This window comes from Curcuma longa, chromosome 3 (assembly GCF_044706935.1).
Source record: "Curcuma longa cultivar G26 ecotype Majalengka, Jawa Barat chromosome 3, ITB_CL_G26_1.1, whole genome shotgun sequence".
Lineage (NCBI taxonomy): Eukaryota > Viridiplantae > Streptophyta > Magnoliopsida > Zingiberales > Zingiberaceae > Curcuma > Curcuma longa.
In genome coordinates this window covers 15334399-15361337 of record NC_133863.1, presented here as the reverse complement: position 1 = coordinate 15361337, position 26939 = coordinate 15334399, and the positions used below count along the sequence as shown (strand labels likewise).

The window sequence follows — 26939 nt, the reverse complement described above, 5'->3', positions numbered from 1 at the left end:
ACAAACGATTAAGATTTTCCAGAACTCATGAAGAATAAACTGCTCAGATACCTCTACCGAAATTGATCTGGGCCTTCTTGATTCCCGTTGCGAGTCCACACTCCACGTGGCACAATTTGGCTCATTGAAATGTGTTCAAGTTTTTCATGCTGGTCGTACGCCTTCTATACATGTGGTGTAGCCAGGTAAGAATTGATTGTGCCCCTTGCTGCCCTATTTAAATATTGTACCACCTACACGCAGCAGGATCACAGCCAAACATAAAAGATCCTTTAAAAGTATTCGATTAAAATTAAATTGAATTGAACTAAATTAATCAAAATCGATTTGATTAATTTAAAAAATTTTAATTCGACATTGATCGGTTAGGTTAGTTTGAAAACCGTCAAAATTTGAGGAAACCGTCAACGAGAACGACCACCAGCCATTTGTTCGCCTTTTTTAAGCCTCACCTGCTCCGACTTCGGCGCGGCTTCTAATGGCGCACAACTCTCGTTCAAATCCCTCTCCACTGCCACCGCAAGCAACAGCCACCCTACCGAAGAAGAAGAAGGAGATAACACCGCACGCGCTCTCCTCCAGGTACTCCGATCGACCATGGCCCCGAGCAAGCTCCGCAAGGCGATTGGAGCCGTCAAGGACAAGACCAGCATCGGCCTCGCCAAGGTCAGCAACAGCACCTCCCTGTCGGACTTGGACGTGGCCATCGTCAAGGCCACTCGCCACGACGAGTTCCCCGCCGACGAGAAGCACATCCGGGAGGTCCTCAGCCTCACGTGCTACTCCCGCGCCCACGTCGGTGCCTGCGTCGCCACACTCTCCCGCCGCCTCGGTAAGACCCGCAGCTGGACGGTGGCCCTCAAGACCCTCTTCCTCATCCACCGCCTCCTCTTGGAGGGCGACTCCGCCTACGAGAAGGAGATATTCCTCACCACTCGCCGCGGCACCCGCATGCTCAACCTCTCCGACTTCCGCGACGCCTCCCGCTCTGACGCCGACGCCTTCGACTTCTCCGCATTCGTCCGCACCTACGCCCTCTACCTCGACGAGCGCCTTGACTACCGCATGCACGGCCGCCGAAAGCGCCGCCCCAGCTCCACCGACCACGATCAGGAAGACGACGCCGACCACTCGGCCACCGCCGCAACTGGAGCCGCCACTGCCACCGCCTCCAGAGTCGCCACCCCGGTCAGAGACATGCCCGCCGATCAAATCTTCGCTCGCACGCGGTACCTGCAGCGGATGCTAGAGCGCTTCCTCGCATGCCGCCCCACCGGCGCCGCCAAGCACAACCGCATCGTCGCCGTGACGCTTTACCCGCTGGTGAAGGAGAGCTTCAAAATATATTACGATCTGGTCGAGTTGATGAACATCTTCGTCGATCGGTTTATGGATCTTGAAGTCCCCGAGTGCGTCAGCGTGCACGAGATCTTCCACCGCCTCTCCAAGCAGTTCGACGAGCTGGACCTGTTCTACGGCTGGGCTCGGACAGCCGGCGTCTGTCGGTCGTCTGAGTACCCCGAGATCGAGCGGATCACGTCTAAGAAGCTCGAGGTCATGGAGGAGTTCATCCGCGACAAGTCCGTCCTCGCCATCGCGAACCGCCAGCGCCAGGAGGCGGCGGCTGCGAATGCCGCCGTGGCCACCACCAAACCACCCGACGAAGAGCCCGAGCCGGAGTATGAGAAGAATGCACTGAAGGCGTTGCCGGCGCCCGGGGCCGAAGACGTTGAAGAGGCGCAGCAAGAGCTTGCCGTGGCAGTGATCGAGGATAACTCTTCGTTGCCAGAGAAGACGACGAAGGAAGCAGAGGAGGAAGACGTTGACTTTTTAAACTTGAAGGGAGACGCGATGACAGGGGAGGACCACGGCGACCAACTTGCTCTCGCTTTGTTCGACGGTCCATTGGCAGACACCGCCGCGCCCAAATGGGAGGCGTTCGAGGCCGAGGATTCCTCAGATTGGGAGACGGCGCTGGTGGCGACGGCGACCAACCTGTCGGAGAAGAGGGCGGTGCTCGGCGGCGGCTTCGACATGCTGCTGCTGGACGGGTTGTACGAGCATGGGCAGGCCATGGCGGCGACGGCGAGGCAGGGTCACGCCGGGAGCTCGAGCAGCGTGGTGATCCCGCCGCCGCAGCCGATGCTGGCATTGCCAGCGCCTCCGGGTGCAGCCGGCGCGGTGGCGTCTGGCAGCGACCCGTTCGTGGCTTCGACGGTGGTGCCGCCGCCGTCGTACGTGCAGATGTCGGACATGGAAAGGAAGCAGCATCTTCTGACGGAGGAGCAGTGGATGTGGGAGCAGTACGCGAAGGAAGGAAGGCAAGGGCAGGCGGCGCTCGACAAGTTGCAGCAGCAGCAGTTCGGCCATGGGGCCTATGCTCACATGCATTGAAATGTATCCAGTTCCCTTACTTCTTCATCGATCGATTGCTTTATATATTCTATTAAATCAAATTTCTAATACAAAATCAAAATGTACCGGTGCAATTGCATTTGACATTCATAGATCTTCACTTACCAAATGAAATGTATTAATCATCAAGACCTTCCTTCCAAATCCACAGTCCTAGTGCAAGGCCTCTTGGACCTTTTAGCATAGCAGGAGCCATGTTTTAGCAGTCATCTAGATCATTATCTTTCTTTATTTAGTTAAACCAAATCTCATCATTTTTATGTATCTGATCTCTCTCTCTATTCCGGTTGATTATCGTAGATGGCTAAGTCATTAATCAACGAACGATCCAATGTGTACGAACTCCGGAAAAGTCTATTAGAGAAAATAAAGAAAATCTGAAATACACTTTAGCAAGAGGTTAGCTAGACTGGTGCTAAAGAATTTTGACAAGTCCCTCCTAAGTTCAAATTAGAATTTCATTAAAAAGGAAAGAGTTATTTTAGAAAAAGAAACAAAAGGAAAAAAGAGAGAAGATCTTTTATGGTGTACCTTTTCTATAATTTATATAGCTGTCGAAAAAATATTTCTATATCTATCATAACAATATCATTATAGGAGCGTAGAGAATATCAGATATGTCATTCGTTGATTGCTTCAATTTTTCTTTGACATTTTATGCATATATGAAGGTATTCAATAGAATCAGATATGACAATCTTATAATTGTTCTTTTATTTTAAGTTGTCATGTGTTAAAGTAAAGATGATGTCTGAGATCGAGATGGTGTTTGAACTAAGATGATCACGTCTGAGATTGAGATGACTTTTGAGATTGAAATGACGTTTGAAATCGAGATGACGTTTGACGATTGAGATAATGACATTTGAGGCCGAGATAATGTTTGAGATCTAGGTAACATTTGTGGCCAAGATAATATCTGATCTCACTCAAGTTTGGCCGGGGTGGAGTCATTCTCTCTTGAGCTATGTTGACTCGCGCTGTCAGGCCCTTGACTTTCGAAATATGACCTATCAAGGAGATTACCACATCACATATCACATACGCATCATATACCATACTGTCTTTATAATTACATAGCTTATTTTGTTTATATGTGTTTTTAATTTTACAATGTTAATCAAGTTTTCATTTAATCATTCTTTTAAGACGCACAATTTAGAATGTGTGGATATAGGCTGCAGGTATTTACATTATTATTAATACTTGATATTTTAGCAAAAAGGACACATTTATATTCATCTTAATTCCTTATATCTATCCTTTCCTTTTAATAAAACCATTATTCCTTATAAATTGCACTGAAATCCTACTGGAAAAATATTCACATAATAATTTTATTTTTGTTAAAAAAATTTAAAATTTATTTTAGAACATATATCATAATTCTCTAAGATGATCCATCAGCGCGTAGTCATTAGTCAACTTTGTACTGCTACTGCGCATGTTAGCGGCGCGCGCGCTACGCCGTATCTCTTATCTTGTTCGCGAAGAAGCGGACCGTGTTTGACTGATTAAGCATTGGAGAATGGAGAAAGAGATTTGTCTTTTACGGACTTTTTTGGTCATTGAATATTTATTTTCCAAAATGCATAGCTTTAAATATTGTACGGTCTCACGGCAAAGATCGCATCGGAGCACCAAACCCTGCGAATCTTCCGAGAGGCTCGCTCTTCTTGCTGATTTGTCTCTCCGCCTGCTGTTTGGCCCTTTCCCATCTTTGCGCAATCGGCCGGTTTCGTTCTGGATAGCTGATTTTCGATCGGTTCTTCGTGTTCATGGGGTCGAGGTGAGTTTCTGTTAAAATCCCGTTTTTTTTCCCCCTCTCTGTTCATATTCTGCAGCATACTTGCAAATGTTTGAAGCCTCCGTCCGTTGCCTTGGGCCTCGCTAATGTTTTCAAATTAGAGGAAAAGAAGGGCTTTTGAGTTCTGGAAGACGATGAGAAGTAGCTTTTAGTAGGAAGTTCGTTTTTGTTTTCATAGTTGAGTTGGAGTCTGGAGCGTTGTTGCGAAGGGTGTCTGATGAATTGGGGTTCGTCTTCATGCTATAAATGGTCATTAAATATGGCTAATGATAATTTAATTTATCGTGCTTTGAAGTTTGAAGGATGAATCATTGTGAGATATTTTGTTTTTATTTGATTGATACCTCTATTGGCTTCTACCTAATTAACGATAAACGACAGAATTTTATTTAGTGCCGGGATTTTAACTAGGGCAAACCCCCGTAGAAGTGGGAAAATCAATACATTTTAAGTTCTTCTGCAGTATGTAATTGTAGACCATCATTTATTCCAACAATATGTTGCAACATTAGAACTGTAGTCAGCAAGTTTGTTCAATAACAGCGGCAGGTAGAGTTGGTCCCAACTAGTGGGTGTTGTTACTTGAACTTATCTCGCCATTGAACTTTAGGCAAGGCTGTCAGCGAGCTTGTTCTAAGTTTAAAATATCAGTTTTAATATTTTTCCCACAGTTTTATGATTTGTAATTTCCTTACTGAAGAACATGATCCATTCCACTCACTTGAAATTCTTAAAGTCTAGGTGTATGCTTTCTTGTTCTTTCTACCACTTGAGTCTCAAGTCATATCTGTACCCGGGCCTTTTGAGATGACTAAATGAGGTTCCTATGTTCATAATGTACAAAAAAGCAGCTAACATCTATATACTTGTACTTCTATGATCAAAGAATTATGTTTCATATGCATGGAAGAGAGAACTAAGATGAAAGTCTTAAGTAGTTCAATTAGTAATGACCTTCCTTATTATATTGCACAAGGTTCTAGGATTAAATCCTGCCTTACTAGTCTTAATTTGTGATTTAGTAATGACCTTCCTTATTATCGCACAAGGCTCTAGAATCAAATCCTGCCTTATTATTCATAATTTGCGAAACTGTAAGGAGATTACTTAGATAGTTAGATGAGCCAAAATTGGTTTTGCTTTCATCTTCAAGAGAAACGTGATGCTTTTCCGTGTTGGTTGAGACTTCAGTCTAAATATGCATTTTCTCTGTTTATTTAGTTGTAATAAATTTCAATGTAATTGACATTTGTTTTATGTAGTTACTTTTTTTTGTAATCTTAATTTTAGCAAGATAATGTTTTCATTGTGTTTCCCATGTGAATTTATCTTTCATAAAATATCTCTAATTTATGATATTTATATTTTTTGCAATTTGAGCTTGGCAAAAACTTGTTCTTTGTTTGGTTGCTAAAATTCTTATCCATTATTAGTTTCAGAGTTCATCCTTTAAAATCTCCTGGTGAACTCAAAGGAAGAACTCATTCAGAGGCTGTAAGTAGCCTAATCCCAAATGATGAAAGAAATACTTTGAGGAGCAATGATCAGAATAGAATGTCAGACACTATCACCGTTCCCATAGGTTCTGGACAAAGAGATACTGTCAGCAGGCAAGCATGATGTCTTTTTGCCCCTATTTTTACTCACCTTTTGTTTGGTAATTTATTTTTCTCCTTGTCTGTCAGCCTGTTAGTGTAAACATCTAACAATTTTAATTTTCTTTCCTGGATTTCATTTTGGTAACAATTATTTTTATAATGATTAATTGATTATCATCAAATTTGATAAGAGAGATCATTCCTGATGTTAGGTTCGGCACCATATTAGAGGAGAAAGGAAGGTAAAGTTTTCCATGATTAGTTAAAAGCAAATAAAGTAGTTAGTTATTGTATCTATCTACAGCAACAAAAAAACATAACAAAGATAAGTGACATCGCTAAGCGTGATGAACCAAGCACTATTACACTAATTACAGTTTGTACATCCATTTAAAATCACTAATTCACCAATGTGAAGCATCTAACTTGTCAAGAATAGACTTTAAGTCAGCGGCAAATTTGTTACTCTCCTTACCGAAAATAAGTGTATCTTCTGGAGGACATAGTACTTGCACTCCTTTGTGAATCAAGTAATACATTGCACCAAAGGTTAGTATCATGAACATTCTCGAGGACATAAAAGTGAAGATTCATAGATGGAATAATTAACAGGCAGATAATCTCATTGTCTATGTCCTTGCTTGCTCACAAATTACAAAACCCATTTTTTCTGAAATTTCTTTTAGGTGTAGGGATATTTTCCTAGCCTTTAAGGAGCTGAAGAATCCAAGTGCACCACTGTTTTATCCTGCAATATTTTCTTCTTTGTTCATTTATCACTGTTTTACACCAGCTATTTAATGTTTCACCACCCTCTTTTTGACTATATTTATTTGTGTTTCTTGCAATTCAATTGTGAACTCCTGCTTTACCGTGTAGATCGGGAGCAAAGTATTTTTACGAGCCTAGCATGGACTTGGAAGATGGTAAAGCCGAAAAGGAGCAGGATAGTGTAAAGATACAGAACCAGGCTCTTGTGTCTGGTCTAGCATACTGCATAACATCAATTAGCATGATTTTAGTTAACAAACTTGTACTTTCAGGCTATGATTTTAATGCTGGAATCTCCTTAATGTTATACCAGGTTTTGTAGCTCAATCTCATTTATCCATATTTTTTATCATGAAATTTATCAGTTGCTTCATTAATATCACATGAAGTGTCACATATTATTAAACTGTTACTCCATATTGCCTTTGGTTGCAGAATCTTGTGTCTGTAACTATTGTCTCCGCTTTGAGTTTGTTCAACATAATATCAACAGAACCACTCACATGGAAATTGGTTAAAGTCTGGTTGCCAGTGAATGTTATATTTATTGGGATGCTTATCACAAGCATGTTCAGGTATGTTACAAGTCTCAAGAGCAGACATTGTTCAGTTTATTCTTCTTGACACAATTACAAATGCAGGTTGTATCTGCTATCATTACATTAGATTGTTTATGCTCAGATGAACTTTCAAATATTAAGTCTATAGGGGATGGGTGACTAAATTTTAAAGTTTCAATAGGAAACTTCTACTGGCATACTGAATTTTGCTCCTCTTATGTTTTCTTTTGGTTTGTAGACAAAGTTTGACTATCTCCTGTATCAATGGAGTTTGATCTTCATATAGGAAAACATTAAATATATTTATCTCATCTTCTTCATCCCTGCAAAACATATATCTAGGTTTGTAGTGTAGGCTAATAGTCCACATCTCATCCACTGCAAGAATGGGATAGGCAGTTTGATTTGATTGGTTATCTTTTCCTTGTTGCATTAACATGGAATTCATTTATATTTTGTCTAATATGTGATCTTCTTAATGCAGTTTAAGATACATGAATGTTGCTATGGTAACGATTCTCAAGAATGTCACCAATGTCATTACTGCCCTTGGAGAAACATACATTTTCATGAAGCATCATGATAAAAAAGTGTGGACTGCCCTCTGCCTAATGGTATGTCATTCTTCAATGTAAAAGGTATTATAATACACATCCATTCGGATATATTTGGACCGTTAATTGCTTATTTACATCTAGATATGATTGATCGGAAATATAGCTTCCTATAATAATGCTTTTTTAGAGAGGAATATGTAAGCATGATCAATTTTGGTTGGGTGCATCTAGAAGCTAATCATTAAGTGCAATAAACAGGCCTGTCTACATGGTCCACCCAGGCCAAGCAGATAGAAACTCAGTTAAACAAAATTGGAATTTACTCCGCTTAAACCATCTATGGTGCTCCTTCTTGGTAGAGTACAGGTGCATAAACAGCACAGTAGCATGCATGAACAATCAAAACTCTGAATCTGGCACAACAAAGCAACTTGTCGATGCAGTGAAAAAATGTTGAATGGCAGGTCGAAGCTGAAGAACTTTTAAACAAACTCCATCCTGCCAATCCAAACAGATTGAGACCTAGAGGAGTAAATCACAACTTTCTCTGAAATTACTTCTCTGAGTCCAAATATACCAGCACTGTATCTGTCACAACATTATAAAGAGTGCTGAATTCCCCATTCTCCACCAAAGAAGAAAGTTTCGGTTCCTTCCTGCAAACTGATTTTGAATAGTTCATAAATACATAATTAACCCATTCTTATGAATTGGCAATTTTGAAATATATGCTCTGCAATTCTCTGTGCAGCAAACACAGCAAGTCCTTTTATCACATAGCCGCTTAATAAATTCCATCTGAGCAAGATTGATAAAACTGGACAGCTTACTAGTTACTACAAAGAAATGATAAAATTGAAATGTGAATAGTAATTTAGTCTTTATTGGGAACTAAATATAGAAATGAATAATGACATGGCAGTAGTTATGCCAAAATCCACGATAAAACAATGTTTCTCTTCATAATTGATCATTTTGTCTCATGGACCATCAGAGCATGTTGTTTATATTTTGTAAAATATCTGTCAACATTTAAGTAGAATAGTTTTTAGCGTTATTTTTTCTGGACCGTTGTGTATATGTCAAAAGCATAAATGGGAGATATAGAAAGAAATAGAAAACTGCTCTGGTGATTCAATTGGCAATTATCCACATACAGTACGGGCATACTGAAAAAAAATTTGCTCAAACTTGATTTTCCATGAAACTGTAGGACAGTCTACTATAACACATTTGATTTCTGATTCAACTTTATCCTTCTGCTGCAGATCGTTTCAGCAATTTCAGGAGGAATGACAGATCTTTCTTTTCATGCAGTGGGCTATTCATGGCAAATTGCAAACTGCTTTCTAACAGCAGCATACTCAGTAAGAAGATTCACATATTTTACTTTGAAAGCCTAAGTTATTTTCTGAAGACGTCTAAGAAATCAAAAAGTTGAAACCAACTACTAATTTCATGCATACACGGACAAAGACGCTTGCTGTTGCTCAGTTATTCAAGTAATTTGTTCAAGAAATTAAAATATTAAATATCAAGAAAATCTGATGTTTAAATTAAAAGAAAACCGATTATCTATTAGTCACCTTAAATCTGGGAGCCAATGACTCTTTGTTTTAACATACTAAAAGAAACGTTAAAATCACATCATAATTAGTCACTTGTCTATTGACAAACCCACAGAATTACAAACAGTTGAACCTTGATCCATTTATTAGCCATAAACCTTTAGTTTCTACAAAAATCATCAGAAATTTATCCACTACAAGACAGTTATTCTCATTACTTCATCATCTGTGATTGTTGATTTATATTCATTTTATAAATATACTATTCTAGGATAACGTGCTTGTGCTTAGCATATTAGTCAAATGGTTATAAACTTATATATCTTCTAGTATTCAGTTTCCATCACAAACTTGTTCTCAGTTAACGCTACGATGGGTTATGGAAAGTGCTAAACAAGTCACCAAGTCTGGAAACTTGAATGAATTTTCAATGGTTCTTCTCAACAACACTCTATCTTTACCACTGGGGATAGTGCTGATGTTTGCTTTTCAAGAAGTGCAGTATCTCTATGAAACGTAAGTGTAAATTATACTTATTTCCTTTTTTTTTTTGTTTTGCTTATATATGCACTTCTAAATATGATTCTCCTACTGTTTTCAAATGATTGTTATCTGCCCCTAGGTTGAAAGGAAGATTCTGTAAGAATGCAGTACAGCTCGCCGTAGATTATAATAGATCAGAGTGTTTCATGTTAAGAAAAATTAATATTTTAGATTTGAAAAAGCTCAGATGGATGTGCAAGGTCACTAGAAAGGATAAAATGAAAAATACTAATAACTTAGAGCTAATTGGTGAGATTTGAATAGGAAGATAAAATAAATTAAGATGACATGGATACGTTCAAAGACAAACAATAGGCTTTATCAATATAGCTATGGTGCTCTAATTTGAGTATCTTACACAGATGTGGACTCAAATGTCAAACAAGGTTTCATAAAAATTTATTTACATGTGATCTACAAGAAGTTGGGTGTACATTCCAAGTGTCGGTGTTGGACACTAGTTGAGAGGGGATATATGAAGAGTCCAATTATGAGAGGTTGAATCAATTGGATTAAAGTAGGAAGGTCAACCCAACTTTAGGTAATGGAATAAAAAAAAATCTAACTATTTGAATATTACTTGTGAGATAGCCTCGTATAGAAGTTCAATGAATTGATAGGATCCTTGTACTCATCCCCAAAAACTCCAGACAAACTCGGCTCGAAATGATAGTGATGATTTTTTTCTCTCCTTACAAAAGAGCTGTTTATTACGTTGTATTCCTAAATGAATTCAGAAGAAGAATGCTCTTTTCACCTGATTAAATATGATTGTAAAATGTCATGAGCAAATTTTCCATTTTTCTTGAAAAAACAATCCTTCAACATCCAATGGCTGCAAGTTAAAAAGTGGAAAGCAAATGTGAAAGAATTTACCTGTTGGCACATTTATGTAGTCTGCAAGTTTCCATGTAGGATAACATTGTAATTTTTTGGACAAAAACTCGGATCCATAAAGAAATATAATAATTAAATAGATAACTTGTCAACCATCATCTTTATGAACTCAGCTGAAATGGTTGAAATTTCTTTGAACTGAATCATGGAAGGTTGCCAACATTAAAGTCAAAAGAGTGATGGAACATTAACTACTGATCTCAGAATCTTTTTTAATATCATTTTAAATCCTTGGAAACATAAATAGGTAGACTGTTTTCTGTTTTATTCGGAATTGTTCATCAAGCCAATTCCATCTTTGTCGTCTTATTGGAATTATGTATCTATCAAGCGATTTGACAGGCCACTTTTGAGGATGCCTATGTTTTGGTTAGTAATCACTTTAAGTGGTATTCTGGGTCTTGCCATCAGCTTCACTTCTTTGTGGTTTCTTCACCAGACAAGTGCAACTACTTACAGGTACATCCTTATTAAAATCAGATGCAAGATTCGAACTGTTTAGTTGATCCCCTCCTAAATTGTGTGCCCTAAACACATCCAATACTCTTGAACAACCAATCATATCAAATTTTCTTTTCATTCTCCAGCCTTGTAGGATCGCTGAATAAGATTCCTCTTTCGATTGCTGGTTTATTTCTTTTCAAGGTTCGAACAAGCATGCAGAATCTCTTGAGTATCCTTTTTGGTTGGTATTCTTACTTATATATTGATTAGGTAACCGTTTTACTCCTTTTTCAGCTTCCTAATAGATGTATGAAAACCAAATATGCAGGTCTCTTGGCAGGAATATTTTTTGCTAAAGCAAAATTACGGTAACATTCTCAATCATATTTACTGAAAGAGCCTCCTGTGGAGTTGCACAGAAACTGGCGTGGATGTTTGATTCCAAAGTTTGAGCAATCAGGATATGCACAGATGATGTCCGGACATTGCACATGTTAGTATCAGCTGCTGATACCAGATAATCCATGGAACCCAACAAAGAAAATCATATGATTAACAGAAAAGAAGATCTGAGCTTCTCAGATTCGGTATAAATTATTTGCGTAGATACAGGTACTCTTATCATCAAATGTTTCTGATAGCCATTTTCTGCTCTTTTATTAGTTCTATTTCAAGTTTAAACTTATTTGAATTGAGTTTATTGAGAAGTCTGTTTCAATCATTGGGCTTTGAAATGGTTGTCCTCATCACTTGTTTTCCAAAAAAGTGCCCTGAATTATATTTGCATTCATCAGTAGAATTAGAGATTGAGTGTAAGCTTTAACTTTGTCAAAACCAACAAATATTATCTACCTTCTGTGATTTAATCTTTACATGTCGCCTATGACAAAAACATTCTGAAATTTACCTAATTTCTCATGCATCATCAATCACCTGAAGGTTGTTTAGGTTCTACTTAATGCGAAAGCATCCTTGCCTAACCTTAGCTCTCAATTTAATGATAGAACTATTGCTCAGGCTAAGGTTTCTTGCACCAAGATGAAGTTGCATTGCTCTTCAACTGCCGGCATGGTGTCGGCGAGACATCATGAGCTTCTCCCATGACAAATTCACAGTGCCATTTCGACTTAGACTCAAACCCACTCAAGCTGACATTTCTGAAACATACCCTCTCATACATTGTCCCAGCGATGCCTTCAAGAACTGGTGCCTTCCCAATCTCCACCCCAATGACATTGTTGATGTAAACACCACTTATTCTAGGAAGAGCCTTGAGGTCATGGCCCTGGTCTGGATGGTCGTCTGCGCCCCTGCTGAACCGTATCGGCACCTTCACCCTCTCCATAACCACATTGCTAACTGTGATGTTGGTTATGTAACCTCCCCTCCCTCGATCTGATTTGATTCTTAGTGCAGCTGAAGAATTCCACACATGAAGGTCCTCCACCGTTATGTTAGCTATGCCGCCGGACATTTCGCTTCCGATACCGACCCCCGAGCAAGTCGGGGTCGTGCCGGACACTCTGCGGATAATGATATTTGAGCTAGGTCGTGCCACGGCCATCCCGTATTGATCCCATCCACTCTTCACAGCCACCAAGTCATCCCCACTCTCAATGTAACAGTCCTCAATGCAAACATGTGAGCTTGAATCTGTACATCTTTCAATATCATCTTCTTTTCTTCATACCATTCAAACTCCACGAGTTAATAGACTAAGAGAGCACGAACCTGGGTCGACGCCATCAGTGTTTGGAGCATTAGTAGGCGCCAATATCGTAACGTTCTTAACCACGACATTGCTGAAGATTGATGAAGAAAAAGTTTATTTATCAGGAAACTGAGAGCAAGTTACTAGAGAGAAAAAGAAAAAGGTCATGAAGAACCACCTGCAATAAACTGGATGAATGGTCCAGAAAGGAGAATTGAGGAAGGTGAGATTGGAGATGAGAATGTTCTGTGAATTCACCAGCTCTACAAGATGACCTCTTGTGTGTTTGAGAGTTTTATTCCACCATAATTCCCACCACATTCTTCCTTGCCCATCAATGCTTCCATTTTGCCCTGCAAACAACATAACATTCCATTTGCCTGATACTAATCGATTAATCTACAACTAATTAGTTTGATAATTATTTATTATATACCTGTGATGACAACATCTGTGAGACCATCTCCGTGAAGGAGGCTGATGTGACGGCCTCCTACTCTCTCTCTCCCTCGCCCATACGAAGGCAATGGCTCTATCAGAGGCCATTCTTCAGGGTCCTGCAATTTTCATTTCAAACAACAAATATCAAATTAAAAGTTGGATACGAATCGCTGGTATGCGTGCGAAGAACACTTTGAATTTTGGTCATCTTCTTCTGCAAGTCAGGGAAGAAGATTACTGATGGCGTTGATTAAGCTTTTAGACATGGCGATTAGAACCTGCCTGTGAGCCCAGAATTACGGCACCCGCCTCCAAGTAAAGCGTGAAGCGGCTGGTGAGGTTGAAGCTGCCGGTGAGCCACCGGCCGGACGGCACGTTCAGCCGCGCGCCGCCTTCCTCGCCCGCGAGGTCCTCGACCGCCCGCCGGAACGCAGCGGTGTTCGACGTGACCCCGTCCCCGACGCCTCCGAACTCCACGATGGACGCCACCGCCTTCCGCTGCCTCCCCGGAGGCTGGTAGAAGCTCGCGCAGCTGCTCGGCGGCCCGCCGGCGTCACGCGGAGGAGGCGGGTGGTCGGAGAGCGCAGCCAACGGCGGCGGCGGAGTCTGCCGCAGCCATGCGAGGGCGACGAGGGAGGTGACGGCGAGGAAGGAAAGGACGGGGCAAGAAGCTCTCGTGGGCGAGAACAGAGGAGGCAGCCATTGTTGTGGCAGCTTGGCGACGTCCATTTCCCATGGCGATCGGAGACTCGCGCCCAACCGATGAAATAAAAATCAATTGGAGGATTGGTAGCTAGAGATCAAAACACGAATGGAGGGATAGTTTCGGAATGAACAATGCAATGGGTTGCAGTCGACGTCGTGATCCATGGAGTTCGCGGAGGGAAGACGACGCGCCAGTCGCGGCGTGCCTTGCAGAGAATTTTCTATCAGGGTAAAATTCTAAAAATGCCCTCACATTTGATTCATTTTAAGAACGCCTTAAAAGTTTTGCTAATATTAAAACAGCCCTTATATGATTTAATATAATAGATCGGTAAGTTAATGTTTTTTCTTTCAAGGCGTTGAAATGTCACAAAAGGAAAAAAAATCTTGGACTTCAATCAAAAACAACGTTTACCTAACAATTTAATCGGTGGAGCCCACAAACTTAATTTGACAAATCAACAAACATCTCATTTACTAGTTGGCTTTTAAAGAATCAAACCTTGAAACTTTGATTTCTAGTAAAGATTAGAGTATTCACATGTGATCTAGAAGAAATCTTTTTTTTTTCATAAAAGAATATTTTTGATAGTCAATTAAGCAATCGATTTTGTTGCATCATGTTTTGGTAGAAAATTGAGCCTAATAAGAAGCATCTACATAATAATTCATAGATGCAATCAATTCAATCTTTGCTTCAAACTTCAAATGTTATCTTTTCTTCTTGTGAGATCAAAGATTAATAAATAAATATTTAAGTCCCTTGGCTTTTAATGAGAAAATGCTTCATTGAATTCATAAAAAAAAGTTTAATCCATTCAATTTAGTCGACTAGATAAATTAGTTAGATTGAGATGACAATATATTAGTCAACATTTTTATAATTTAAAGAATTTTATAGCCATAAAAACCATACTAAATTTATTAATGAATCAAATAATTAATCCACCAAAACATTAAATTTTTTTAAAAAAAATTATTTGGCTACGAATGTAAATATTTGGAAATCCAAGCCCTATTTTGCTACAAGTGAAAGTCAAAAGTCTTCGTCTTCGCCTTCGTCTACAAAGAATTTTCTATTTGTATTCGTCGTTCCCGATTCAATCCCCAAATTTGATCTACTTCGCAATCCGATCGATTCAGCAGCAGCAGCAGAGCAGAAGAAGAAGAATCGGCCATGGATCGAGAGCCGGAGGAGCTTCAGTTCTTGGGCATCGTCGGCATCTATCAGGAGGCCGCCAAGATCCTCGCCGGCTGGCGCCGCCTCTTCGGCCAGATCGCCGGCGCGCTTATCCTCCCCCTCTCCTTCCTCTTCCTTGCGCATATCGCCATCTCCCACCGCCTCTTCCACTCCATCCGCCGAGATGAGAGCGTCCTCGACGACTCCCCCCCGGGCTCCGCCTCCGAGTCCTCCGCCCTCCACCGCCTCGCCTCTGACTGGTCGGCCTTCCTCCTCTTCAAGGGATTCTACCTCGTCGCCCTCCTCGTGTTCGCCCTACTGTCCACCGCCGCCGTTGTCTACTCCGTCGCCTCCATCTACACAGCCCGCCACCGGGAGCTCGCCTCCTTCCGCCAGGTCCTCACCGTTGTGCCCCGCGTCTGGCGCCGCCTTATCTCTACCTTCCTCTGGGCTTTCCTCATCCTCTTCGCCCAGCACACCGTCGCCGTCTTCCTCTTCTTCGCTATCATGCTCGTCACTGGCGACGACTCCGCCGCCGGCCCCGCCCTCGTCATCTTCGTCCTCATCCCGCTCTACGTCGTCACCCTCGTCTACATCAGCGTCGTCTGGCACCTCGCCAGCGTGATCTCCGTCCTCGAGGACTCCCGCGGGCTGGAAGCGATGCGGCGGAGCCGCCTGCTGATCCAAGGCAAGCTGTTAATCTCCTGCATCATACTCGCGAAGCTCAACCTCTGCTTCTGGTTGGTGGAGTGGTGCTTCCGGCTCCTGCTGCAGAACCGTCGCGTCCACACCGCAGGGTTCACCTTGCTGCTGTCGCTACTGCTCCTCCTCCTGCTGGGACTGGTGATCCTCTTCGCGCTGACGGTGCAGACCGTGGTCTACTTCGTCTGCAAGTCGTACCACCATGAGAGCATCGACAAGTCGAGCTTGGCGGGTCATCTGGAGGCGTACCTGGGCGAGTACGAGCCATTGAAATCTCAGGATCTTCAGATGGAGCAAGTGCATGTTTGATTCATAGATAGGTGATGTATGTTGGTTGTTGTGATCATGGAATTCACATAAAAATTTCAGCTTTCTGATTCGATTGAACGCCAGACAAACGAATGATCTATAAAATTCAGAGAATGCTTGTGTTCTTTTTTTTTTGTGTTTTACTGTTTGCGATCACAAACAAATTCCCTTTGTGATCGCCCACCAACGATATCTACCCACAAAATATGTTGGAGTACAGTGAGCATTACATACATCAAACAAAGTCAACGTTATCCTGGCGACAAACAAAGACTATCCAATGTCAAACGATCTCTTGTTACGGCATCAGAATTTGCACAATTTCTAGATGAAACAGAAGCTTCTCCTTCTCCTCATCCAAACAAAGATTTTGCCAATGGCTTCTTCTTCTTCTTCTTCTACCTTCAAACTTTTTATCTCCTGCTGCAAAGATACAACAACTTCTTCCTTGCCTCCACAATCTCATCGAACAAGTCATCCAATTCCCCCACCAGGCTCTCACTTCCACTCCTCAGCATCCCGAACCACCCCTTCAGCTCCTCCACCATCTCCTTCACTCTCCCGCCGCCGGCGGCCGCCTCCGCGTCGCACCTCCAAGCCCCGGCGCTCTCCAGCTCTTCCCTCAGCTCCTCCGTCCTCGCCCTCACCCGCCGGAATTCCCGCATCCGGATCCCCGGCGCGGCTCGTCCCGCTTCGGCTACCATCCTCTGACGCAGCCTCGCAATGCAGAGCGTCGTCTCCGACGTGAAGAACGGAGAGTAGGCCTCGCCGGCAGCCGCCGCCGCCGCCGCCAAATGGGGCCCGCAGCGCACCGACCCCCATAGCAGGATCAGGAGGAGAAGGGAGCTGGCGTTCCTCAGCGCGCAAAGCATGCTTCTGAAGCCATTGAACGCATCGTATCTCGATTCCGCCCATGACGCTTCGTCGAATTTTAAGGATGATAGTTCAATCCTCGTCTCCATCAGCGCTCTGTTCTCCTCCTCCAATCCCGTCGCCTCTCGCCGGCAAATCGAAACCGCTCGCATCACCTTAACCAATCGAAGGGGGCGTAAAAATTAGATTTTAAAACCGGCATAAAACAGAGCATGGCGACTAGACTACGACCTGCCGAGCAAGTTGAGCAGTGGGGCCGCGCCGCCATCTTTCGACCGCCGCGATCATGTCAGTTCCGGCGGCGCAGTAGCTTTCCATCCCCACCACACCGAGCTTGATGACGTGGCAGACGTCCCAAAGGCGGGAGCTTTCATCCATGTACTCGTCCAGCCACCTCTCGCCGACGGGGAGGTGGAGCTTCCTCACCAGACCGGTCAGACGGGAGTGGAGCGCCCGGAGCAGCGCCGCCGCGCGCTGCAGGAATTGCAGCGACATGAAGTCGCTCGACGAAACGTTCGCGTCGCCGAGGAGCTCGTCGACTCCGCGGACCAGGAAAGCGAAGAAATCGGAGGAAGGCTCCATGGTTTGCCGCTCCTCTCTTCTCCCCGTCCTTTTAATCGTCGGATTGTGGCTCTGTCGGAGAAGCCACTCTGAGCTTTTCTTCTCTGCAATAAATTTCAGCAAAAGAAGGCTGCAAAGTGAGGGAGAGGGGCTCCAAGCACCTGATAAGAGCCATGCAAAAGGGACGGAGCTACGGAGAGAAATCATTTTATTGCTAACATCCTTCACGTCCTGAGAAGAGACAAGAGTTGTCTTCAAACCATCGATTGATGGCCATGATTATGAACATTAGCTGTCCATATGAATCACTGCAGTGCAGACGAACTCAGCTGAATCCTTAGTGTGTGCTCGCTGCAGCTCAACAATGATGATGGCTAGTGTTTCTTCGCCAGTTGTATCAAAAGAAAGGAATCGCAGGGGAGAGAGATGATCGTTAAACAGGGTTCCTGCAAAGCTGTGGAAGCGTGTTATGGTTTCATCATTCTTGTTGATGATCCTCTGCGTTGGGATTAAACAGATGGTACAGATCAGTATGGGTTTATTGCAGCGATCAGTCGCTGTTTGAATGATAGAGTAGATCTCCTTGGAACTAAGCTAATTTTCAGTTTATAACTCAAAGATAATAAGATTTTATTAAAAACAAATTCATTTATAGAGACGCACTGTTTTTGATACCAACTGAACTGAGAGATCAGCATGGTGACAGAGCTGGAGGCTGCTGATAAAATGGAAGAATTGAAATTCTGTGACACTAAATAGTAAACTCTAAATATTAAATGCAAATCGACCTTTTATAAGATTTTTTTATGGAGCACTTTCAGTTTTTTTTTTTTTAAAAAAAAGAGATATGGTTTGATCATGTTGATGTGATTTTAATTTCTTTTTCTTTTCCTTCTACTGCACCTAACTCGATGCAGAGGACGAAGGCACAAAGCTGGTAGGTGGGAGAAGATAAATAAGGTATACAAAATACTCTTTGTGATGAACATTTTTGCTGATTCCAGCAGCACAAAGACAATCAATTTAGATTATTATTGTTATTTTTTATTATTATTTTATCAACTGGGGAATGTCAATCTCATAGAGAGGAGTCAACGGAGCTTAGATCACAAGTTTCATGCTGCCTTTTGAAGGTTATGAGGATAGACATTGCATCCAAATCAAAGAATTTTAAGTGAATTTCCTGCAATTGTTTAGGATGAATTATATAAATCTTATCTCTCTCTGTATCATCAATAATTTATAATTATTAAATTATTCTTTTGTTCGATTATCTAAATTACTTCCAAATAAGATCTTACAAATTCTAAAATTTAAGCTTCCAAATCAAAACTTTTCAACTCATGCTTTCTAACTTTAACCCTATCTTAACCATATATAATTTTGGACAGCAACAGCAGATGATTTCTTCTGTAAATAGTTATTCAATACATTTTCTTCCAGAAACAATATATTTGATCCTTATACGTCACAGCGATCATGGATAACTGCTTGAGAATTGAATAAGGTGGAATAACTAACTAGCAAGAACATGTCTGATGGAGTCAATGGGTTTCTGGTTAGAAACAAACACTGCTATAAACACCAACAGCTACCAAACTTGCAAAAACATCTCCATGCAGCATGATTGGTACAATTACAAATTACGATTGATTTAACTAAAGAATCATATTTTTCTAGCTTGGCAACTAATCCTTATCGTCGCCTCTTAGCCAATCATACAGTTTTTAATAAAAAAACAGAAGTTAAACAGGTCGTGTAGCTAATTAAGCTTGCTGCCTTTCTTCCAATGGCAGATATTGGCCATAACTTGTGTGGCAGCTACAAGCCTCGCTCCCACGAAAACCAAGATCGTAACAGAAACAAATTATTCGTAGTCGTTTGTCAGACTGTGGTGCAACTGCCAGTGGCATGGTTCGCTGGTCACAAGAGAGTGCAGAGTGATCTGAACCGCCGTCAAGGGCAGGTGAGTCTTGGGGTTGAGCCCTCGGGCGATGAGCTTGCGCTTTATGTGTGTGTTCCAATAGTTCTTGATCTCGTTGTCGGTCCTCCCAGATAATTGCCCAGCGATGACTGACCATCTGTGAACACAAACCAACTAACTATGATCTCAAACTGAGTGACCCCGAAAGATTGAGGTTTTGAAATTGTAGAACCAAATATTGTTCATACTTGTTGCCGACAATGCTGTGGAGCTTGATGATGAGCTCGTCCTCTTCCTCAGTGAAGTTGCCGTGCTTGAGGTCGGGCCGGAGGTAGTTGATCCACCAGAGCCGGCAACTCTTGCCACACCTTTGGAGCCCTGCAAATTAAGTACTAATCTGATGGAATCAATTATTATACAACACCAGAACTAGGAAGACAAATTCATAGCTGGAAATTCCAGGACCTGCTGCTTTAGGAAGAGATCTCCAGCAGCCTTCGCCATAAGCTCTGATGTAGGAAATCAATAGCTGGTCCTCCTCCTTCGTCCATGCTCCTCGGTTGGTGTGTGCCTTCTCGCAGCAAGGAGACCTGCCCATGGTTAATGTGCACAAAGAGGAGTTGCTGCTTCCTTTATATCGAAGAGAGGATGCTAGCAATCTCTGTTCCCTTTTATTGCCTTCCTATTAACTGGTCAACTACTTGATCAATCTGTTGCAGTGCTTATTGGGGAACAGTATTTTAAAATTAGACTGGACAGGCCGGATCAACTTACAATTAGAGATCAAGTCAATCAATTAATCTAGTGTATAAGTTTAAATTGACTGAAGAATCACAAACTAAGGAGATCACCAATTCATTTGCCAGACAGTTTCAAAAAGAACTGATCACAGGCTGGATCAACTTACAATTAGAGATCAAGTCAATCAATTAATCTAGTGTATAAGTTTAAATTGACTGAAGAAATCACAAACTAAGGAGATCACCAATTCATTTGTCAGACAGTTTCAAAACGAACTGATCGAGATCAGGGACATAAAGGAGAGTTATTTGCCACCAGGTGACCAACCCACCAACTCCATTGAATGTTTCTACTTTGTTTCAAGTAGAAACATGATCCTGTCTGATGCATACAAGTAACGCTAGTGCCCTATTGACCAGGGAAGTTCTGATTCAGTGGAGGTCCTGGAGGAGAAAGGTTTGCTCCTAAAAACTACTTAGCCGGCCATGGTTATTGATGCGGTCTGACTTTGAAGGGTGCTGAATGTGAGTCGAAGTCAGAGTCAGAGAAGAAGGTCAGGTTGACTTCTGAAAGGTATGGCACTTGCATTGACTTGGATGAAAAATTAGCTATGCTTAGAGTACAGTAGTAGGAGTTGGCCATGCATTAATCAGTAAGTATTAAATTTGAGAAATCTGTGAGTTTGAGTGAAAACCACTTGGATGAGAGTAAAGAGAAGCTAAACTACTATGAGCAAGGTCTGGCACTGGTCATATGCATTTAATGAAATTAAGAGTATGCTGATAGATTGGAAGGCCAGTAACATTATGATCATAAAATAAGCTTGCCTCCTAACGAACAGAGAACAGGAGACAGTAAAAGAGCATCTTCAAGGGTGGAAAGAGAGGAATGATTGCCTTCTCATCAAAACTTCAAAGTGCTCCATGATCCCTGCTCCAGAAGCTGATACCTTTTTGATTGAAAAATAAAAAATAAAAAACAAAAAATGGTACATTAATTGGTGAAAGTGCAATAAGAAGTGCTGTCCCTGCTTACTTTACAATAATATCCTCTGTGCAATTTGATTTTCATGTATGCTTGAGTTAGTATTCATACATTTGCATCCATGAACCACACTTGCACACAAGCTCTGAAGCTCATGCCCTCATTCTGATCAATCTTTACTCCGTTGCTAGAATAGTCTTAGACATTAATTTCTTATTCACTCATGTAATTAGTTTTGATTTGAAAAGCCTATTCATGAAATAGTCTGTTTCATGTTCCAATTAAATCACTTGATTACAAAAACTAATTTGTTGGAAGCCTGATGTATCCTCAGGGCTGCACAAGACCTGAGTCATTTTTTTGTTCCCTTTCAAAGTCATTTTTTTGGACTTTAATCCATATTGAATTTGTCACCATTCACAATGTGAGCTACACTTGGTGAATAATTTTTCATCTGAAATCTCTCTAAGACTTTGTTGATATAGGTTTCTTGAGATAGACCTAAGATTCCTTGAAATCTGTCTCTGCGTATCTTAATGTCAATGACATAAGATGCATCACTTTTCATATCAAAATTCTTAGAAAGAATTTGTTTTACCTCATATAGTAAACTCTTACCATTGGTTGCAAGAATAAGGAAATAAATCTTGCTCCCACTGACCTTCTGATATATACATTGATCCATGACATTCTCTAACGCTTTGTTTGGGAGGAGATGAGGGAAGGAGAAGGAAGGGTAAATAAGGGGAAGGAAACTTTGAACCTTGTTTGGAAAGCAATGAGGCCCCAATATTAAAATCTGATTTTAGTAGATCCTCTTAAGTTATTCTCTTGAGGAACTTGTTCAATCAGTTGAACAATTTCTTGTTATTCCTCATTATTAGTTTGATTGACTAGATTTTCATCAATATTTTGTGGAATCTCCTCAATTGGTTGTCTAACACTCATTTACGCTTGAGGGGTGTGAATGACATCCCAATTATAACTTGAACAAGGTGGCTGATTATTAATGTGATTTTTCTGAGAAGCTATGTTTTGAGAACGATCACTCCCACTAGTCAAGATATTCTCAAAAAATTTTATATTTCTTGATTCCACAATTCTAGTGTTGTGAGATGGATAGTCAGATATATATCCTTTGGACTTTTCGGCATCTCCAATGAAATACCCACTTATAATCATTAGATTCAGTTTCTTTATTTGTGGGTTATAAACTCCTATTTCAGACGGACATCCCCAAATTCATATATGTTGCAAATTCAGTTTCCAACCTTTCCACAACTCAAATGGCGTCTTTGAAAGAACTTTGGTTGGAACTTAGTTTGATATATACACTGTCGTTTTATGAGCTTCAATCCTTAAGGATTTAGAAAGTTTGGAGTTGCTATGCATACTCCTAACCATGTCCATTAAAGTTCGATTTCTTCTCTCAACCATACCATTCTGGTCCGGTGAACCAGGCATGGTCTATTGGGCAACAATCTCATTTTCTTGAAGAAACTTTGCAAATAGACCAAGTGCTTGTCCACTCTCAATGTATTTACCATAATATTCTTCACCTTTATTCGTTCTCACCATCTAAATTTTTTTTTCACATTGTTTTTCTACCTCAACCTTAAATATGCACTTAATACTTCACTCTTATTATAAAGTAGGTATACATATATTGTGAGTAATCATCCATGAAAGAGATGAAGTAATTCGGATCATGCATATCCATATCTGGACAATATATATATGAATGTATGATCTTCAATATTTCAGTACTCCTCTTAGCACCCCTTTTGGATTTGTTGATCTGCTTTCTTTCTATGAATTCCATACAAGTCTCAAAATTAGCAAAATCTAAAGTACCAAACACTCCATCATTTATTAATCTTTTAATCTTCTCTATGGAGATATATCCCAATCTCCGATGCCACAAAGTAGGGGAATCCACATTTATAACACATCTTTTAATACCCGCTCAAACACACATAATGGTATTGTTATTATTTTGCAAAGATATTGAATAAAGACCATCAATCACTGCACCATTTCCAACAAGATTGAATTTATAAGATAAACTCATAGAATTACTTAAAAATCCAAAAGAGTATCCAAATGGTACAAGCCTTGAAATATAAATTAAATTTCTTACAAAATTAGGAACATAAAATATTTTTTCCAACTTTAAAATAAAACCACTATCTAAAATTAAAATGCATGTTCCAATTGTTTCCACATGTGAGCACATCTTGTTTCTAGAATAGATGCTCAGCTCACTTCCCACTGGCTTCCTTAGGCTTTGCATATCCTGCAAGTTATTTGTGCCATGGATTGTAGAACTAGAATTAATCCACCAAGTATTATAAATCGTACTAACCATATTAGATTTATAACAGACAAATGAGATAGGAATACCTTCCTTTTTAAGCTAATTCTTAAATTTGTTGCAATCTATCTTCATGTGTCTCTTCTTTTTACAAAAGAAACACTTGGATTCCTTTTTGATGTTAGGTTGGGTGGAATTTTTCCTTTCTCTTTTTTCTTGACTTTGGTTTGTTTTTGTGGCTTCCCTCGATAGTCATAAGAACATTATCACTCATTTCCATCAACAACCTTCCTCTTGTACTCACATATTCATTAATTCATTAATTGATGACTTATCCTTATGTGTATTGTAGGAAATTTTGAAAGGACCATATTGATGAGGAAGAGTGCATAAGATGTAGTACACAAGGAAAGTTTTAGATATTTCCACCTCGAGTGTCTTCAATCGAGCCGCTATATCTCTTATCTTCATGATGTGCTCTCGCACACATTTCACGTTGGTGAGCCTTAATGATGAGAATTTCATTATTAGGGTGTTAGCAACAGCCTTGTCCGAAGTTGCAAATTGTTCATCAATTGCCTTAAGTACTTTACTTTTTCATGCTTCTCAATCGAACCACGAATATTAATAGAGATTTTGGTCTTTATAAACATTACGCACAGACGATTAGATCGCTCTCATTTTTCATAAGGGTTAATCTCATCAAGAATGTTGACATCATCAATAGCAGGTGATTCGTCTTTCCTTATGGCATAGTCAATGTCCAAACACCCTAAATGAAGGATAATTCTTTCCTTTTAGATTTTATAGTTATCACCCTTGAGTTTGGATATCACAATGCATATTACAGAAATTCAAAGATTGTGTTACATAAATTAAATGCATGCTTTTAATTTTTTTTTTGAGGAAAATGTCATCTTCACCAATGTAACATAAAATTTGTCTGTAGGCTAAAGTTTTAATTCAATTAGAATTTACTATAACTTTATAATAAAACTATCAAATTATATTTTCCTTAACTCTTGTGGATAAATTAAGAAAAAATGATTTGATATTTTATTCTAATCAATCATATAAATATAACAAAGATCCCTATGGGGTAAAATTTATTATGTTTATATAATTAATTACAATTTATGTCCATTATGTGATCCTAATACACTTAATGTATAATTTTGCATAATTAAGGGTGTCGTGGCTAAACCTCAATTATTTAAAATTATACGATTCACTGGACAAATTTTTTTTTTTTAACTTTATATAGTAATTATTTAGTGATACCGTCAATACTTTTCAAGAGTGCTCCTAGGAAAGATTATTAGGGCTTGACATCTTTAAAAGCCAACCTCCTTAGATAGAGCAACGTTACCCAACACACTAGTACCTTAGCCAAGGCAAGAGCATTAACAAGACTATAATCATTCAAATAATGAATCTACATAAGCCAAAAATTTTCAACTTAATTTGCATGTTTAATTTATGAGCATAAAATCAAATCATATGTATATCAAGGAAAAATTCATAATTCTGGAAGAGCAATATTTCCAAATAACAAATTTAGAAATTTCAAAAAAAAAATTAATATCAAATTTAGAATTTTTTTAAATACCAAATTTGGAAGTTTCAAAAAAAATCCAAGTACTAAATTTAGAAATTTTAAAATTTTCCAAATACCAAATTTGAAATTTCAAAGAAAATTTTTAAGTACCAAATTTAGAAATTTTAAAAATTTTCAAGCATCTCTTTAAATTGAAAAAATCCTCAGGGCCCATAATGGATTATTTTGACCCAGGGCTATAATGCAAATTTTGAAAATCATATCTATGTAATTTTCTAATTTTCAAAAGATCAACCAAAATTGGACAGAAAACCCTAACTTAGAACCAAATCAGTTGCCATACGAAATCTGAATCCGACAATTATTTTCAAAAATTTACTTGATTCAAAATTATATCAAAGCAAAGGTAAAAGAAGCTATGATATCAACCGTTAGTCTTTTACATTAGGTTTTGTACAAAATAAACATGATTGAATGCCCAAAAAGGATAGATTATTACTTCCAGCCATTGATATTTGAAGAACGCCTTAAACACCACTTTGTAATTTCTTAATGCTTTAGAGTCTTCCAAACACTCCAAACCTCAATTAAGATGGTCTTAAAGTTATATACGTTTAGGGATCCTAAAGGCCACTATATATAGGGGACTCATTATCATCATCAAGTCAATCCTTAAGATTATGACAAATAAATATCATGCACTCATTGATATGAGTATTAAGGTAAGATTTTAATTAATTATGCATTTTTAAATCTTACAATATATGACCACTTAATAAAAAGAAAAGATTATGTATAATTAAAATCTTAACAAATATGTGTTACCTAATAAAGTAAAATTTATAGCCAAAAGAAATTTTTCCAACACATAATGTGAAATAAGATAAGATTTATAAAAAAATAAAATCTTCCAACAATGATATCATCATAATTACCACCACCAAAATAACAACTAATACTAATACTAATACTAATACTAATAATAACAATAATTGTTATTGCCATTTAATCGTCGATTTAATCCGATTTATTGACTTCAGTTTACAGACAGGAGCAAACGAAAAAAAAAAGTTGAACAAGAGAAGGTAAAGAAGCGTAAACCTGGAGTTGCAGCCAACAATGCATCATCCCCAAATCAAATCTTTCGCTGACTTCACAATTGGTAGCCGCATAAGGGGCAGAACCGGAAACTCGGGTCTACGTTGCGGCTGCAGGATCCGCACCGGATAGACTCGAAGAGCCCGCGTCCACCGGCGCCGCGGTCGTCATTGTCGAGGGGGAGAGAGTGGGGCGAGAGGAAGGAGCAGTCGCGGCAGTAGAAGGCGGGAGCCTTCCCGGGCCCGCGCCACGCCTGTTGTTCGACGGCTCCGTCGAAGGAGAAGAACATCCTCCGAGGATTCAACTGCGACCGATCGAAGCTCGGACCAGCGAGTCGTGAGAGAGATCGAGAAGCGTAGTCGAACCTTCTGGAAAGCTTTGTCGTTAGTTGTCATGCGCTCGGTACGGGTAATGGGCCGAGCATGACACAGACCGGCCCATTCAGGCCGGCTATAAATTTAAAAGTTAATTAACTCTTTAATTAATTTTCAAATTGACCATTCTATTTGGTATTTCCAATTTAATTTAACACTTAAATCAGTATAACTGCCTGATAATAGCCTCCAACCTATTTTTGTTCAAATTTTATTAGCAGAAGGAAAATAATTAACTGGAGTAGTTAACCATGCTCAATTTGATTCGGAAACAGAGAGAAATTACTCTGCAAGGAGATGCAAA

The 26939-nt window shown here is 40.0% G+C and overlaps 4 protein-coding genes and 2 pseudogenes across 4 annotated transcripts; 3 read left to right on the top strand and 3 right to left on the bottom strand.

Moving 5' to 3' along the window:
- The first annotated feature begins 597 nt into the window (after positions 1 to 597).
- On the top strand, positions 598 to 2394 carry LOC141822706 (putative clathrin assembly protein At1g03050). The gene has a single exon (XM_074710041.1). It carries the CDS (start codon positions 598 to 600, stop codon positions 2392 to 2394), a length of 1797 nt encoding a protein of 598 aa, XP_074566142.1.
- A 1653-nt stretch (positions 2395 to 4047) lies between these two features.
- Positions 4048 to 11905, top strand: LOC141823438 (GDP-mannose transporter GONST1-like). The gene is made up of 10 exons (XM_074710721.1): positions 4048 to 4204; positions 5656 to 5832; positions 6700 to 6904; positions 7027 to 7166; positions 7636 to 7765; positions 8977 to 9075; positions 9638 to 9792; positions 11059 to 11175; positions 11304 to 11401; positions 11489 to 11905. The coding sequence occupies exons 1-10, from the start codon at positions 4194 to 4196 to the stop codon at positions 11530 to 11532; spliced, it is 1176 nt and encodes a 391-aa protein (XP_074566822.1). The 5' UTR covers positions 4048 to 4193; the 3' UTR covers positions 11533 to 11905.
- Positions 11906 to 11987: 82 nt separating this feature from the next.
- Positions 11988 to 14229, bottom strand: LOC141823437 (putative polygalacturonase). Its single transcript, XM_074710720.1, has 5 exons — positions 13595 to 14229; positions 13308 to 13428; positions 13050 to 13224; positions 12892 to 12962; positions 11988 to 12813 (listed from the first exon to the last, which is right to left on the bottom strand). Exons 1-5 carry the CDS (start codon positions 14039 to 14041, stop codon positions 12179 to 12181), a joined length of 1449 nt encoding a protein of 482 aa, XP_074566821.1. The 5' UTR covers positions 14042 to 14229; the 3' UTR covers positions 11988 to 12178.
- An 894-nt stretch (positions 14230 to 15123) lies between these two features.
- LOC141823440 (uncharacterized) lies at positions 15124 to 16338 on the top strand. The gene has a single exon (XM_074710722.1). It carries the CDS (start codon positions 15195 to 15197, stop codon positions 16206 to 16208), a length of 1014 nt encoding a protein of 337 aa, XP_074566823.1. The 5' UTR covers positions 15124 to 15194; the 3' UTR covers positions 16209 to 16338.
- A 216-nt stretch (positions 16339 to 16554) lies between these two features.
- Positions 16555 to 17817, bottom strand: LOC141823439 (uncharacterized; annotated as a pseudogene).
- A 1366-nt stretch (positions 17818 to 19183) lies between these two features.
- Positions 19184 to 21254, bottom strand: LOC141823441 (myb-related protein 308-like; annotated as a pseudogene).
- Between the last annotated feature and the right edge of the window lie 5685 nt (positions 21255 to 26939).